This window comes from Balaenoptera borealis (genome assembly GCF_965194805.1).
Source record: "Balaenoptera borealis genome assembly, chromosome: 16".
Classification (NCBI taxonomy): Eukaryota; Metazoa; Chordata; class Mammalia; order Artiodactyla; family Balaenopteridae; genus Balaenoptera; species Balaenoptera borealis.
In genome coordinates, this window is record NC_138872.1 from 9,945,111 (window position 1) to 9,961,477 (window position 16,367).

The 16,367-nt window shown below is 39.8% G+C and overlaps 1 protein-coding gene across 4 annotated transcripts in view; it reads left to right on the forward strand.

Annotated features, from left to right (window-relative positions):
- Positions 1-16,367, forward strand: part of ZFP64 (ZFP64 zinc finger protein) — a 77,567-nt gene that overhangs the window by 24,985 nt on the left and 36,215 nt on the right. For 2 of the 4 annotated variants that reach the window (XM_082362711.1, XM_082362710.1), the window contains exon 6: positions 1,666-3,092. The exons of the other annotated variants lie outside the window; for them this stretch is intronic. In XM_082362711.1, coding sequence (XP_082218837.1) covers positions 1,666-2,948 — 1,283 coding nt within the window. In that variant the 3' untranslated portion in view covers positions 2,949-3,092. Of the gene's footprint in view, positions 1-1,665; positions 3,093-16,367 lie in introns of those variants that run through there. 4 annotated transcript variants of the gene reach the window in all.

Sequence of the window (16,367 nt, forward strand, 5' to 3'; positions counted from 1 at the left end):
CTCGAAGCTTGTTTAATTTGCTCCATCATTAATTGCACTTATTAAACAGCTCATGGTGATGTTATAGGTCTTATACCAAAAAGCCAGAACACAGTCCCACTCTTTGGAGCTTATGGTAAGAAAGCGAACATTGGTCATATGTACAGATAATCACCTAGCATCCAAGAATACCAGCTTTGGCTACATACTCTAAGATGTTAACCAGTATATGACATTCTGGAAAGGGTAGAACTATAGAGACAATTAAAAATATCAGAGATTTCAGGGGTTCAGGGAGTGGGGTTAGGGGTGAATAGGTACAGCACAGGGCATTTTTAGAGAAGTGACACTATCCTGTATGCTACTGTAATGGTAGATATGTAATAGTATACGTTTGTTGAAACCCATAGAAATACACAAAACAAACAGTAAATCCAAATGTCAACTATGGAGTTTAGTTAATAATAATCTATTAATATTGGTTCATCAGTTGTAAAAATGTACTGCATTAATGCAAAATGTTAATAAGAGGGAAACGACGTGCAGGGGAGAGAAGGAGCATATGGGAACTCTGTACTTTCTGTATAATCTCCCCAAACCTAAAACTGCTCTAAAAAAGTAAAGTCTTTTAATTAAAAAGAAAAAAAAAAAGAATACCCGCTTTGGAATCAGCCTGGGTTGGAATCCAAGCTCTGCCACGTACTACCGAGTGACTGGAAACAAGTGATAGAGTCGCTCCAGGCCTCAGCCTCCTCATTTGTACAGTAGTGTTGAGAATAATATTGATAATAGTACCCACCTCATGGGAATGTCGGGATCATCAAATGAGACCATTCTTGTGGAATGCTCAGCAGGGCGCCTGCCATCCGGGAAGCCACCGAAGAACCTTAGCTGCTGTTGTTTTCCTTGCTTAAACAATATTGCAATGGGCGGGGTCACCAATTCGCTTGAATTATCAGATGATTGGGACTTGGCATTCACTGAGGAAATAAATTTGGAATATCATGTCCTTTCAGATGTTGCAATTTCGCTTTTCCTGTTCATCTTTCACCGAACATGAATTAAAAAAAAAAAAATCAAGCAGCTGGATTTTGTAACTTCACAAGTAAAGAACGCAGCTGGCAATGTGGGATAAATAAATTGTGCGCAATAAACACGTCTTTATTAATAAAAATCTGCATGAAGTGTAAGCTGGGCGTTTCAATCATTGTAAAAAGAATATTCTGATGAGTGAGCATGGAGCTGACTGATTTGAAAATGTGCCCTTGAATCTGTTACAACATGTAACTCAACCAAAATCAACGGATTATGCAAAATTATACAACCGTGAATGGTTCCCTAGCAGAGCGAACACAGTAACCATAGGAACGATAGCTTGACTGTTTTCAAGGATATACTAAGTGTACTCGCAAGTCTTAGTTTTTTTACTGGGGACAGTTAAATAGCTTGATTTTCAATCTCCGTTTTTCTTCTGGGTGTTATAATGGTGGTGGTGGTTTAAGTTTGGGAAAAGGAGAGAAGCCCCCGACCCCTCTTTTTTTTTTCTCCCAGGGGCTGCTAGGAGCTGCAGTTAGAAGGTCTCCACCCGCCTGCCTTGGTATAAGCGATTTTCTGGTGTGTGCTTCGGGGGGATCCGCTGTGGTTGTTGCCTGCCTGTTCTTATCGAAACTCACCTTGTGTTGACAGGGGACGCCCCCTTCCAGTGCTGGCTCTGTAGCGCCAAGTTCAAAATCAGCTCGGACTTGAAAAGGCACATGCGCGTGCACTCGGGGGAGAAGCCTTTCAAGTGCGAGTTCTGCAATGTCCGCTGCACCATGAAGGGGAACCTCAAGTCGCACATCCGCATCAAGCACAGCGGGAACAACTTCAAGTGTCCGCACTGCGACTTCCTGGGGGACAGCAAGGCCACGCTCCGCAAGCACAGCCGGGTGCACCAGTCCGAGCACCCCGAGAAGTGCCCCGAGTGCAGCTACTCCTGCTCCAGCAAGGCCGCCCTGCGCATCCACGAGCGCATCCACTGCACCGACCGCCCCTTCAAGTGCAACTACTGCAGCTTCGACACCAAGCAGCCCAGCAACCTGAGCAAGCACGTGAAGAAGTTCCACGGCGACGTGGTCAAGACCGAGGCCTCGGAGAGGAAAGACACGGGCCGACAGAGCAGCCGCCAGGTGGCCAAGCTGGACGCCAAGAAGACCTTCCACTGTGACCGGTGCGATGCCTCCTTCATGCGCGAGGACTCGCTCCGCAGCCACAAGCGGCAGCACAGTGAGTACAGCGAGAATAAGAGCCCGGATGTGACCGTCCTGCAGTTTCAGATCGACCCCAGCAAGCAGCCCGCCGCGCCCCTCACTGTGGGGCACCTCCAGGTGCCCCTCCAGCCCAGCCAAGTGCCCCAGTTCAGCGAGGGCAGAGTCAAAATCATCGTTGGCCATCAGGTGCCCCAGGCGAACACCATCGTCCAGGCTGCGGCGGCCGCGGTGAACATCGTACAGCCCGCCTTGGTGGCGCAGAACCCAGAGGAACTGCCCGGGAACAGCCGGCTGCAGATCTTACGCCAGGTCAATCTGATCGCCCCTCCTCATTCCTCGGGGTGTCCGAGCGAGGCGGCGGCGATGCCCCAGCCGGCTGTCCTGCTGACCACTCACGACCAGACGGACGGAGGCACTTTGCACCAGACCCTCATCCCCACGGCCCCGGGCGGCCCCCAGGAAGGCCCTGGCAACCAGACTTTCATCACCAGCTCGGGCATTACTTGCACTGACTTCGAAGGCCTGAACGCTCTGATTCAGGAGGGGACCGCTGAAGTGACTGTGGTCAGCGACGGAGGCCAGAACATCGCCGTGGCCACCACGGCTCCGCCCATATTCTCCACCACCTCTCAGCAAGAATTACCCAAGCAGACTTACTCCATCATCCAAGGAGGCGCCCACCCAGCTTTGCTCTGTCCGGCGGATTCCATACCAGACTAGTGCTTATAAAACAAAAGAAAGGGGGAAAAAGGAGTGACCAAAAAAGAAGTCAGAAATGGAATTCTGTAAGAGGTTTGCCCTTAATGTTTTTAAGGATTGTTGTGAAAACACCCCGCCCCCATAATAAATTGTAATTTTATACTGCTTACTGAAATTTTTTTATGCTGCGATAATTTTGAGACCTCTGAATCGCGGTGTTCTAAGTGCTGTGGAATCTTAAATACTACCAAGATGATCCCGATTAGGGGTTGGAATGAAATGAATTGAGTAGTGAATACATTTGTTTACTTCCAACTTGATTTGCCAACTCTAATAAAGGTTTTTTCCATCTCATTAAATTTGTGTAGTAGATGGTGCTTCTCAGCCTCTCTTAAGTCCCCGTTCTGAAATACCCCCAATGTTTGGGGTAATAGTGTTTTAATACATGGATACAAATCTATCGGCATGAAGGACCATTTTCTACATAATGTTACATGGATTTTTGATCAAAAAAAAAAAAAAGCTTTAGCGTAAATGAGGGAAAAAAAGGAATGGTTTCCTAATAAATTGGTACGTCATTAAAACATAACAAATGTTAGTGATTCTTTAGAGTCACAGTATGATTTGGGTTATTGGGGTTTGAATTATATAATTAAAGAGAACTTGAAGAAGCAAAGGTTCTTAGTCCTCTCTCATAAATAGTATATAAATGCCTTACCTTCTTCACAGTCAAATCAAATATGTGTGGTGCCTAAAGTGACCCAACTATCATTTTTATTTTGAAACTTGAGAGTGACAAACCTGACGTTTCTGTTTAGATGGTAATATAATTAACCTTTAGGTTAGGTTAATTATAATATTAACCTTTAGGACAGTTTTCTAGGATGGCATTGTTTTAGATAGTAATATACGTGCAGTCCCAGGGATCAGACGAGAGGGATTGGAAAAGCACCTAGGTCCAAAGCATGGGCTGTATTGAGGAGAGGGAAGTTCAAATTTCAGTCTGTTTTGAATTGAAATGCTGTGTGATCAGTAGGTGGCGCCAGAGAGCGATCTCAAATTACCCGTGCTTGGATCCAAAGACCTGAATTTGGGTCTTCATCTCTGATTTCCAGCTTCTAGCATTATCTTCAACTCAGGGTGGGCTCTTAATAAACACTGCATAAATGAAACATGCTGTCACAGAGCATGAGCAAGGATTGGTGAGGAGGGGAGGTTACTCTTGTGAGAGAAGCATATTTAAAATGTGAGAACACTTTAGATACATTTTTACCAGAGTAACCAACATTTTAATTTTATTCCCTAACACACAAACTTATTAAAATTCTCATGCATATCAATTCACTTTTACATAAAGATATTATTCCCTCCCGCTTTTTTTTCTTAATAACAAACTAAGGAAATATGGAAAATGGTGATGTTGAAAACCTTGAGAATTGCCTGTTAAAAATAGAAGGTCAGCATCCCTTAGGACACACATACAGGGACTTCCCCAGAGAGCCAGTGGTTAAGATGCGGTGCTTCCACTGCCGGGGACGCGGGTTCCATCCCTGGTCGGGGAACTAAGATCCCACATGCTGCGCAGCGTGGCCAAGAAAAAACAAAAACACATACATATATATATATATATCCTCAAGCTGGGCTTTGTCTTCTTTCTTTTTATTTTTGATCCTTCTTCTTCGCCAGAAATTATTTTCGTATCAGCAGTGATGATAACGCATCATAACTATGGTTTGGTAAGAAATCAAAAAAGCTTGCAGCTTACTCTGTTAGTATTTTAGTAATTTTATCACTTAAGAATTATTGCTTGCAGTTCTTTAGGAAACTATTCAGCCATTGGATTTTACCTGGGAAACTTCTATTGTCATGAACCTGTGTTCTACATCTTTCTTTTTTCCCAGTGTGCCCCTAGTTTCAACTTTTAAATGATTTTTTTCCTGATTATAAATGTAATGTGTATTCAAGAGACAAAATATGGGAAACACGTTATAGATCTTCCTTGACGTACGAACGGGTTATGTCCTGATAAACCCATTGTAAGCTGAAAATATCATTAAGCTGAAAATGCATTTAATACAGCTAACCTACCAAGCATCATAGCTTAGCCTCACCTACCTTAAATGTGCTCAGAACATTTACATTAGCCAACAGTTGGGCAAAATCAGCCTATTTTAGAAGAGAATATTGAATAGCTCATGTAATTTAATGAATAAGGAAAGTGAAAAACACAGATTGGAGGGGTACGGAATGGTTGTAAGTGTATCAGTTGTTCACCTTCGTGACCCATGGCCGACTCACTGCCACTGCCCAGCATCGGGAGAAAGAATCAGACCACATAGTGCTAGCCCAGAAAAAGATCAAAATTCTAAGTATGATTCTCTTGAATGTGTATTGCTTTTGTACCATCGTAAAGTCAAAAAATTGTTAAGTTGAGCTATCGTAAGTTGGGGACCATCTGTATGTATATTACTAAGAAAAATTTAAAAGTCACTAATAATTTTACTACCCAGATGTAAAAATTGTGACCATTTTAATGGACTTCCTTCTAATCTTTTTTTTCTATGCTTGTGTATGTTTTCTATTTTTTAAATTAATTAATTTATTTATTTATGGCTGCATCAGGTCTTAGTTGCGGCATGTGGGATCTTTCATTGTGCTGCGGGCTTTGTTGTGGCATGCAGGCTTCTCTCTAGTTGTGGCGTGCAGGTTTTCTCTCTCTAGTTGTGGCACATGGGCTCTGTAGTTTGCGGCACGCGGACTCTCTCATTGAGGCGTGCGAGCTCAGTAGTCGTGGCACGCGGGCTCAGTTGCCCCACGGCGTGTGGGATCTTAGTTCTCCCACCAGGGATTGAACCCACGTCCCCTGCATTGGAAGGCGAATTCTTTACCACTGGACCACCAGGGGAGTCCCGTATGTATGTTTTCTACTCCAGTGACAGAGTTGGGATTGAACTGAGCATACTATTTTCTTTTTATATACTGTATTTCTCTTTATATCATTATATCTCCACGGAACTGCTGCCCTCCGTATATACATATAATGCACATACACACACATGCATATTTGGATTTTTTTAACAAACTACAACAGCAAAACTTGTTCCTTGTGATAAACTATATATAGAATTGTACAAAAACCAAGCCAATAATCTCCAGCCTATTCTCACCCCACCCAAGATAAGTAAGGTCTCTGTGTTCATACCAACTTAAAAGATAACCTAGAAAAGGCTTTCCCTTATTTTTATAGTAATTGTATCACACTATGTACATTTCTCTCTACCTTGCTCTTATTATTCCATTTATTAACAGTACTGTGTGTCAGTACAGCTATGCCTAACTTTTTTTTTAAGCAAATGGTAGACTGTGACTTACCATGTTACAAGCACCATGCTTTATTCACCCATCTCCATATTCATGGGTATTTTGGTTGTTTTGGGGTTTGTCTGCCATTACAAACTGCCACAGTAAACATCCTACATAGTTCCTCTTATTCAGTTGTGCTTTCTTTTCTTTCTGTAGGTTAGACCCCAAAGTGAGTTTCAATGAGTTTCTGTAGTTTGTACTTGCATTGATTCAGACAATTTTTTCAAAACGATAGTCTCATTGGTGGTGTGGGCTCCAGCTATCACGAATCTTGTTATCAATCTTTCGAAGTTTTGTAGGTCTGATGTGTGAAAATGGTAATCTGGTCTTTGTGCGTTTCCTGAGCTGGTGTTTTGATCTGCATCTCTGTGACATCTCTGCATAGACTTGTTGATTATTTGCATTTTTCTTATCTATGAACTTTAAACTCATACTCTTATTTTTCTCCTTGGGCTGCTGGGCACCTGGGGATGTGAACCCCATGTCTGTCAAATGGTGCTGAGTTTTCTCCCCTCCTATCCTTTGTCTTTTGACTTTCCTCATGGTGCTATTTCCATATAAAAATAATCATTTTGTATGCAGTCAGATTCTTCTAGTGCTTTATTTGTGGCTCCTGTAGTTTCTAAGAAAGTCCTCCCTTCCCTTGAGGTTTTTTGCTTTAATATTTTCATTATTTGTTTTCAGTTTCTGCAGCCAGAATTCATATTTATGTGTGTATGATACAGGAGTTTAGCTGCCCAATTATACCAGGACCATGTGTTAAATAAAATATTATTTTCCTTGGAACTGAAATCTTAATTTCACCTTTAGATGAAGTTCCCAAATATACTTGGCTCTATCTCTAGAATCTCTGTTTTGTCTCACTGATCTTTATATCTTCTCTGGGTTGCCAACATTACATATTTGATTATATTAGCATTAAGGTAAGCCTTAGTATCTTTTAGACTTGCAAAGCCTCCCCGTAGCTATTATTTTCCAAAATTTTCTTAGCAATTCTTAAATATTCATATTTCTAAACAAACTTCATTTTGTCCATTACCCCTCCCCCCCACAAAAAGAAAACCTTTTGAGGATTTGTATTAGAATTGTATCTGTATGGTTACATGAACTCATGAAAAGAATGACTTTTTAAAAAATGTTAAATCTGGGACTTCCCTGGCAGTCCAGTGGTTAAGACTCCCCGCTTCCACTGCAGGGGGCATGGGGTCGATCCCCGGCTGGGGAACTAAGATCCCACATGCCACACGGTGCAGCCAAAAAAATAAAAAATAAATGTTAAATCTTCCACCCAAAAACTTTTATTTAAACCCTGTTATAACCTATAGTTTTCTTCATATACAGTCTATTCTTATTAAATAGGGCCTGTATTTTCTTGTTGTTTTGAATTCTATTGTTAACTGTAAATAGGATTTTTTTATGTTAAAATAATTATTTGTTGCAAGCATAGAGAATAGCTATATTTGGTATACTTGTCTATATTGTACTACCTTAGAAAAAAATTTTTATTGACAGTAAGTATTTATTAGAAACTCTTGGTCGCTGATAAATATGACTTATGATGGTTGTGGTATAGTCACCTCATTCCCAGGTGTTTTTTTCTTGTCCCTTGCAATACTTATACTACTTATTTTGCAGTCTTGTCCTATTGTATTAGTCAGAACCTCCAAGCAATGTTGAAACAGCTGGCATCCCTCTTGCATCTCTACTTTTAACTTGAATGGCTTTAGAATTTCCCAATTTAATATAATATATGCTACTCCTTGGGTGACAGTTTTTATAGTACTTAGTCATTTTCTTCTCCCATTTTCAGAGTTTTTATCGAGGTGGGTTGCTGATTATTGTCAAATATCTCTTAAATATCTCTTGACATAAATATTTGGGTTTTGTACTTACATATGCTGATATGTGAATTAGTGTAGGACATAGCCTGGTACTGAAGCCTCTTGCATGCCTGAAACAAACCGTCTTGGTCATGTTGGATTATTCTTCTAATACATTCCTAGATTTCATTTACTAATATTTTCCTTGAAATTTTTATAACCATATGTGTAAGTGCAGTTGAATGCTGGTTTTCTTCTTTGTTCTCTGACTTTGCTTGTTTGTTTGTTTTAGGTTATGTTACTCTGAAAATAAATTGAGGCTCTTTCCTCCTTTTTCAGTGACCAGCAATAGTTTGTTATTTCAGGAATTATCTGTTTATTTTCTGGGCTGATACCCTTTTTCATTGTACATTCTTAACAAACTTTCTATTTTTTTCTGTAATTAATGGTCTATTTGGACTTTATGTCTCAACCTGATAAATTTTGGTAATACATACTTTGCAAAAGAAAAAATCATTCATTTTGCTCTGTAATTCCACTTAACATTCTCCTAAAATTATTTTAGAATCTTTGGCTTTTTTTTTTTTTTTTTTATCTAACAGTGCTCTTGTTACTTTTTTTGGGGGGGGTGGGGTTTTGGGGGAGTTTGGGGGGCTTGGGGTGGGTTGTGTTTTGTTTGTATTTTCAGTCTTCTCTTTAGGGAGTTTGCCAGGAGTTTATCTGTTTTGTCATTTATGTAAAAGTAAAGCTTTTGCTTTTATTTATTCTCTCTTTACTCCTCCATTTTATTCATTTCAGCATGTATCTTTATTAATTCTTTCCCCTGCTTTTCTTTCAGTTTATTTTGTTAGTCTAATTTCCTGTATTAAGTTCACTTATTTTCAGCCTTTAATAATGGGAAAGCATTTAAAGCTGTATATTTTCCAGTATGACTTCACCTATGTTAAAAGATCATTTTTTTCAAAGTTAAATCATGACTGCCATACAAATATAAAATGAGCATGTGTTAGCAATTTTATTTAATTCATTAATTAATGAGGAAATCAGTGAGTTGTTACAACAGGTTTGAAGGAGAATTCAATGAATGCTTACACAGGCAATCAGGAATGCTGAAGCAAATTTACAGACAGATGCAAAACTGGTTAGGGTCTACAGGGCAACCATCAGTTGCATTCCACCCACAAAATGTGTTTACATTCTTATATGTTTTTTGCATTATTATATGTTTCTGTAACTCACAAAGTTGTAAAATATCCCAAAAACACTAAAAGGCATTGACCGCTATAGAATTAGATAACCCAGAGCTGGGATATGACGGGACAACCAGTAATCTTTTTTGCCTATTTCCAAGTCTTTCAGAAATTTTCATGACATCCATATCCCTATAGATTTTTATATGAAGTGTCCTTCTTTCGTAAATTTCTAGATACTTCGTTATTTCAGTTTTAGGGTTGGTTGGTTTGTTCGGTAAGTCAGGGGGATAAAACCCAAGAGTTATATAAGGGTTTATTTTTTATTTTGCAAGTAGTTACAGTTTGTGAAACTATATTTTCATTTTTGGTTTCTGATATTAATGAGTTTTGATCTGAGAATATTACCTGTAAAATATGCGCTTTTTGTAATTTATTAGTTTTCTTTATGGCCATGTACATGACCAATTTTTGTAAATGTTTGGTGGAGATCTATGAATCAAGCATGTTGACTTTGTTATTCAGACTTTCTAAACCCTTCTTAGTTTTTGTCTGCTTGATAAACTTTGAAAGAAGTATTTTTAAGCCTCTTACTATGGCTGTGTTTTTTTATCATGCTTTTCTTGTATTACTGTGTTTCATTTTATTATATTTTGTCATATGTTGTTTGATGCATGTAAGTTTGTGGCTACTATGTGTTCTTTGTCAATTTTACATTTTACCCTTTAGTATATGCCAGATCTTTCTATTTAATAGCTTTGGGCCTTAAATTACACTTTATTTAATAACAGTATTCTAAATCTTATTTTATATTTTATTACATTTGTTTGGTTTATCTTTCCCACTCTGTGGTTTAATATCTTCCTTTAATAGCATCTCTTTGTCTTTGGTTGGAGAAGTCAAACTGTTTGCATTTCTCATAGTAACATATACTTGGTATTATTCATTTCTGTCTTATTTAATATTTACTATTTATTAAACTTTGTAATTTTCTCCTTTTTCTTTTCTAACTTTTCACTTTGTTCTTGAAAGTTCTTATATGTTTCCATTCTGCTAATAGTTACTTTCTAAACTCTAGCAATTATTTTTAAATCGATTCCTCTATTGCTATATCAGATATAAAGATCAACTAGGCCCCAACCTTTCATTAAGAAGTCTCCTCCTCACAAGAGGAGGCCGTTGGGCCACATCTCTTTTTACAACCCCTCTCTCCAAATCCTGGGTGTTGCTGAGGTAGCTTATGAGTTTACTTCCAGGCTTTTGTTAAGTTTTGCCCTACAGTATGTCTCTTATGTTCTAATTCCCAAATCACCACATCCACTGAGATTTAACCAAAGATTACAACATTCGTTGTTCACCATAATTTCTTATACTCTTCTTCCCGTATTTCACATCTTTACTCTGAGTTTATCCTTATTACGTTAATTTCTTGAGTATATTCCTTAGAAAGGGCACATAGGCTGGTATTTCTTTTGTCCCAGCAGATGAATGATACCTTTGCACAGCAGATTCTTTTCTCTTCAGTAATCTTTAAATTCTGTTCTCGTGGAGATGAGAAGTTTGATACTTATCTGATCCAATTCTTGAATGCCCTAGATCCAGCGACCAGCAAAGTTGAGACAAAATGGTAGTGTTGCCCGGAAAAAAAGTTGGGAGGTCTCTCACCTCAGCCAGTCAGGTTGAGAGAACCAATCTCTGAAATTTCCAGAACAGAGGGAGGGGATTGAAAATGGGAAACATTACCAATCTTGAAAAATTTTTGTTGTTCATTTCATCCCACTACTCAGCAACAAAATTACGGTTCTATAAATTGAAACACAATTTTTATTCCCTTTGACTGTAGGGCTCCAAGCTTTAAACATTTCTTTTACATCAATTTATCATTCAAAACAACTTTTTGTTGTTGTTATGTTGTAAACTACATAAATATATTACACATTTTTGATAAATAATTAAAATAAGCAAAAGTATATCTTAATGAGATTGATAGGCCTAGTTTTTAATCAGCTTATATATCTGTGATGAATATTACTTTAAAAAAATTTTTTTTTTACCAACTGCTAGAATGAGATACAGATCTCTTTCAGCTATAGTCCCAGTTTTCTTTTTTTATTGATGTAAATGCTGAGAAGTCTCATTCACATAAATAAGGATAGGGACATAGAAAGTGTATTGTTACAGCAATGCTTCTCAATTATTTTAATTCCTTCTGAGTTAAATGCCAGAAAATCATACAATGATCAATCATAATTATTTGGGTCAATTTCGTTAAAAGCAAAGAACTGAAAACCACCTGGGGTTTCTTTCCCAGTCATGGAGCAATTACTTTCTCAACCTCGGCACCATGAGTCACCTTCTGGGTATATTCTTAGATGATCAGTTTTAGGGAAAAGTACACATCAAAGTTGAGGATCTGAGAATTGATTTCCTCAATCATGCCCATACACGTCTTGAGAAATCTTTGTATATTCCCCAAATACAAGAACCCCAGCTGAAGGCCCTTGCCCTGGAGCAGGGTTCAGCAAACTTCTTCGGTAAAGGACCAGGTAGATGCCGCGGAGCAACGAAGCCCGCGCTCCACAACTACTGAGCCTGCGCTCTAGAGCCCGCGTGCCACAACTACTGAGCCCGCGTGCCACAACTACTGAGCCCGTGTGCCACAACTACTGAAGCCCGTGTACCTAGAGCCCGTGCTCTGCCACAAGAGAAGCCACTGCAATGAGAAGCCCACGCACCACAACGAAGAGTAGCCTCCACCCGCCGCAACTAGAGAAAGCCCGTGCGCAGCAACGAAGATCCAACGCAGCCAAAAATAAAGAATAAATAAATAAATAAATTAATTAATTAATTTATTTATTTATTTATTTTTAAAAAATAGGACCAGGTAGAAAATATTCAATATTTTTCAGCTCTGTGGGCCACATGGTCTTTATTGAAGCTCTTCACCTCTGCTATTGTAGCATGAAAGTAGCCAGAGACAATAGTAAAGGAGTGGGTGTAGCTGTGTTCTGATAAAACTTTATTTATGGACATTGACATCTGAACTTCACAAAATTTTCAAGTGGCACAAACTATTATTTTTCTTTTGTTTTTTTCCAACCATTTAAAAAAAATGTGAAAACCATTCTTGGCTCACAGACCACATAAGAACAAGTGCGTTGGACCATAGTTTGCCAACCCTTGCCCTGGACCCTGCACATAATAGGTACATAACAAATATTTATTAAATAAATGGTACTAATGATTTTCAATGATAAAAAACTAACATTTATTGACTCAGGATATGCCAACACAATGCTAAATGCTCTACCTAATAATCTCATGTAATCCTCCCAACATCCCATGAGGGAGGATTGCTATTATTACCCACATTGTGCAGAAAAGATGTTTCCCAACTTGCCTGGTTTAAGAATCACCTGAAAAACTTGTTAAAAATGCCCACAGCTACAGCCCAGCTTTGGAAATCCCAATACAGCATATCTGGGTGGGACACCTGAGAATCTGTATTTTAAATCTAGGACCTCTGGCTATTTTTCTGATCCAGACAATATGGGAAATACCACAGTAAAGAACCAGAGGCTCAGAAAAGGTATTGTTATGATTACCCAGGGTCACACAGCGATTAGGTGATGTTTAAACCAAGAGCCAACACTCAAATCACCTGCCCTCGTTCTAATCAGCATGTTTTCTCTAGTCATGACCTTCACCCAACTTGCTATATCTGGGCTTCTTTGCAGGAATTCATTTCCCCTCTACTCCCACCCACCCCTGGATCTCCCTGGAATGTTAAGTGGGACTGGGCAGGCCTTGCTGGGGTGCCTGCCACGCCCACCCCCAGATGTGAGTTACAGGCCTGTTTTGTTGCATGTCAGTTTACCACTGTAATTTGGGAAGTTCAGAGTTACTATCTTTGCTCTGAACTTCTTATACACACCAAAATATTTCAGTTTTGTGTCCCACATTATTCTGCTGTGCTTGATCTAAGAGGTCAAAACATAAGCCTGCTAGCATCTAGTTTTACATAGGTTTTCTTGGGGAAACCAAGAATTCAAGGGTTGTGTCCTAGAACAGGGTTATTATATTGATACTTCTTTGGGGGTTTTTGTTTGTTTTCTTGGCTTCAGAAGGATTCTCTGAGCAATAAAAACTGAATGCTTACAACTGAAATTGATCTTCGGTTCATCAGCCAGAATTGGATCTTCTGGAAAGATTTCAGTTGAAGATCTGGAATAAAAACTATGATAGCTTCTCTCCCCTGCCCTTCTGTTTCCTTTACTGCTGTGACACTGTCCTGTCTTTAAGAGGCTGTGTGAGGAACGAGATTCGACCCAGGGGGCTCTCCACAGCGGGACTGCCTAATCTCAGGCAGGAACTGCAAGGCCCATGACTACAGCCTGCAGAGACGCTGAAGTCTTGCTTAAACCGACCCTTCACGCTTTAAAATGCTCTTCCGCACTTTCAGTGACATGGGGAAACCAAGCAAGAAACAGGTCACGTGACTTGCCCAAGCTCACTCTGCTGGTCACTGGTCTTTGCTTTTGAGCCCAGGCTCCTACCTCCTTCCTTCCCTCACCCCTCCTTCCCCCAGCGCTGAGTGTCTGGCTAGTGGGTAATAAAACAGAGGCAAGAGTACCCATTCCATTTCCTTTGGTTTAGTTTTCTCATTTAGCTTGGTGCTTCTGACTTCATCCTGGCCCAAGCCAGAGGACAAACTCTGAGAAAAGGCTGTGGTTTAGTATTGAATTATTGGGAGCCAGCAGGGTCCCACTGCCACTGTCCTGGACTAGGGGCACATTGCCCCTTCATACACACACACACACACACACACACACACACAGAAAAAAATAATATATATATATAGAGAGAGAGAGAGAGAGAAAAACTTTCATTTTACAGCTGTGTGGGCACAAGGAGTAATATAATCTAAACTGGATTATATTAAAATTTTTTTCTTCTGATTTTAAAACAAATTAAAGCTCTTCCATGGGCCCCTAATTGGAGATGTCAGCCCCTGGGGGTGGGGAGATTATAACCAAGACATGAGGAATGTTAAGAGAAGTTTTCATTCTACAGGGAGAAGAGACAGGTTGGGCAGAAAGATAATTACTTATCTTGGTTTTGCCTAGTTTGTTTTTTTATAACAGCTTTATATTGAATTCTATTGAGATATAATTCAAATGCCATAAGAAGAATTATATTCTTTTAAAGAATATAATTTAGTAATTTTTAGTGTATTCATAAAGTTGTACAACCATTACCAGCATCTAATTGCAGAACATTCTTATCACTCCAGAAAGAAACCCTGTACCCGTTAGCAGTCACTTCCCATCCCCGCTCTTCCCAGCCCCTGGCAACCACTAATCTACTTTCTGACTCCGTGAGTTTGCCTCTTCTGGGCATTTTATCAATACATAATTGGAATCATACTATATGGGATCTTTTGTATCTGACTTCTTTTACTTAGCATAATGTTTTCCAGGTTCGTCCAGGTTGTAGCGTGTATCACTACTGCATTCCTTTTTTATGGCCAAATAATATTCCATTGTGTGGATAGACCACATTTCATTTATCGATTCATCGATTGATGGAAATTTGGGTGTTGCCATTGTTTGTCCTAGTTTTAAAGATAATCGTGTATTCAGGTTTTGGGAATTATTTGTGAATCTTTGTCATGATACCCACTACCTACTGAACAGTTACTCTGTGTCACTCACATTAACTCTTTGAACATCCCCATCAGCCCTGTTCAGGACCTCTTACTAGCGTCATCATTTTAGGGTTGGCGAGGCTGAGCAACAGAATGGGTGAGCAGCTGGCCCTGGGCCGCACAGCTAGTCTAGTTGATTTGGTTGGACTCACACCGTGATTAAGATCCTGTTCTAGATTCTGATCCTGCCAGAATCCCATGTTGCAATGTAGTAATGGGCGGAGCACATTCATCCATCTTTGCATGAAGACAAAGCAGTTGATTCTAGCCCAGTGATCAGTATGGAAATAGTCAGGCACGGCAGGGAAATGACACACTGTTCTCTCAGATAAGTAGCAAAGGTGGAGCCTGGCCAAGGAACTACTCTGGTCTCTTAGCAAACTAACGTTTATTGAGCACTTACTACACACCAGGTATTTGCTAAGCATTTAACTGCTGTGCCTCCTATAACCAGCTCTCAAGAAAGCAAGAGTGGGGGCTTCCCTGGTGGCGCAGTGGTTGAGAATCTGCCTGCCAATGCAGGGGACATGGGTTCGAGCCTTGGTCTGGGAAGATCCCATATGCCGCGGAGCAACTAGGCCCGTGAGCCACAACTACTGAGCCTGTGCGTCTGGAGCCTGTGCTCCGCAACAAGAGAGGCCACGATAGCGAGAGGCCTGCGCACCGCGATGAAGAGTGGCCCCCACTTGCCGCAACTAGAGAAAGCCCTCGCACAGAAACGAAGACCCAACACAGCCATAAATAAATAAATAAATTAATTAATTAATTTTAAAAAAAAAAGAAAGAAACCAAGAGTGGACCAGAGGAGAACTCTGAAATTTCTTCTGACCCAGTATTGGCATCCCTTAGTTCTCAGGAAACACATCCATCCATACATACATCACATTTACCTTTTTTTTAACGTATATATATAGATATGTACTTGTATTTTTAAAACACGATTTCTTAGGATAGTCAAAATGTTTTGCAAATTATCAGTAAAATAGTACTTTTGAGTATTCTTCCTTGAAACCAATCTCTTTATTTCCAAAAGTGCTAGCTATAAAATTTTAAAAGAATTCCTTTAGTTAGTTGTTCAGTTTTTAATGCTGATTTTGTGGTTCTTAAGCAGTGATGAGAGTCATTTATCTTGGGCTATATTTTTCTGGCATTATCTTTCCCTGAGCATTACTTCGCTGAATTTTGAGGGTGGAATTGGGTGATATTTAGTTATTAGGGAAAGGGAGACAATAGGGCGAATGTTCTGAATGCCATCAGCTGCTTTGGTTTTGTGAGTTGATTGGTAGGTTCACTCCAGGTAGGTGTATAGAACTTTCACCAGGGCCCACGGAGCTATGAGGACACTAGATTCTATGACTGA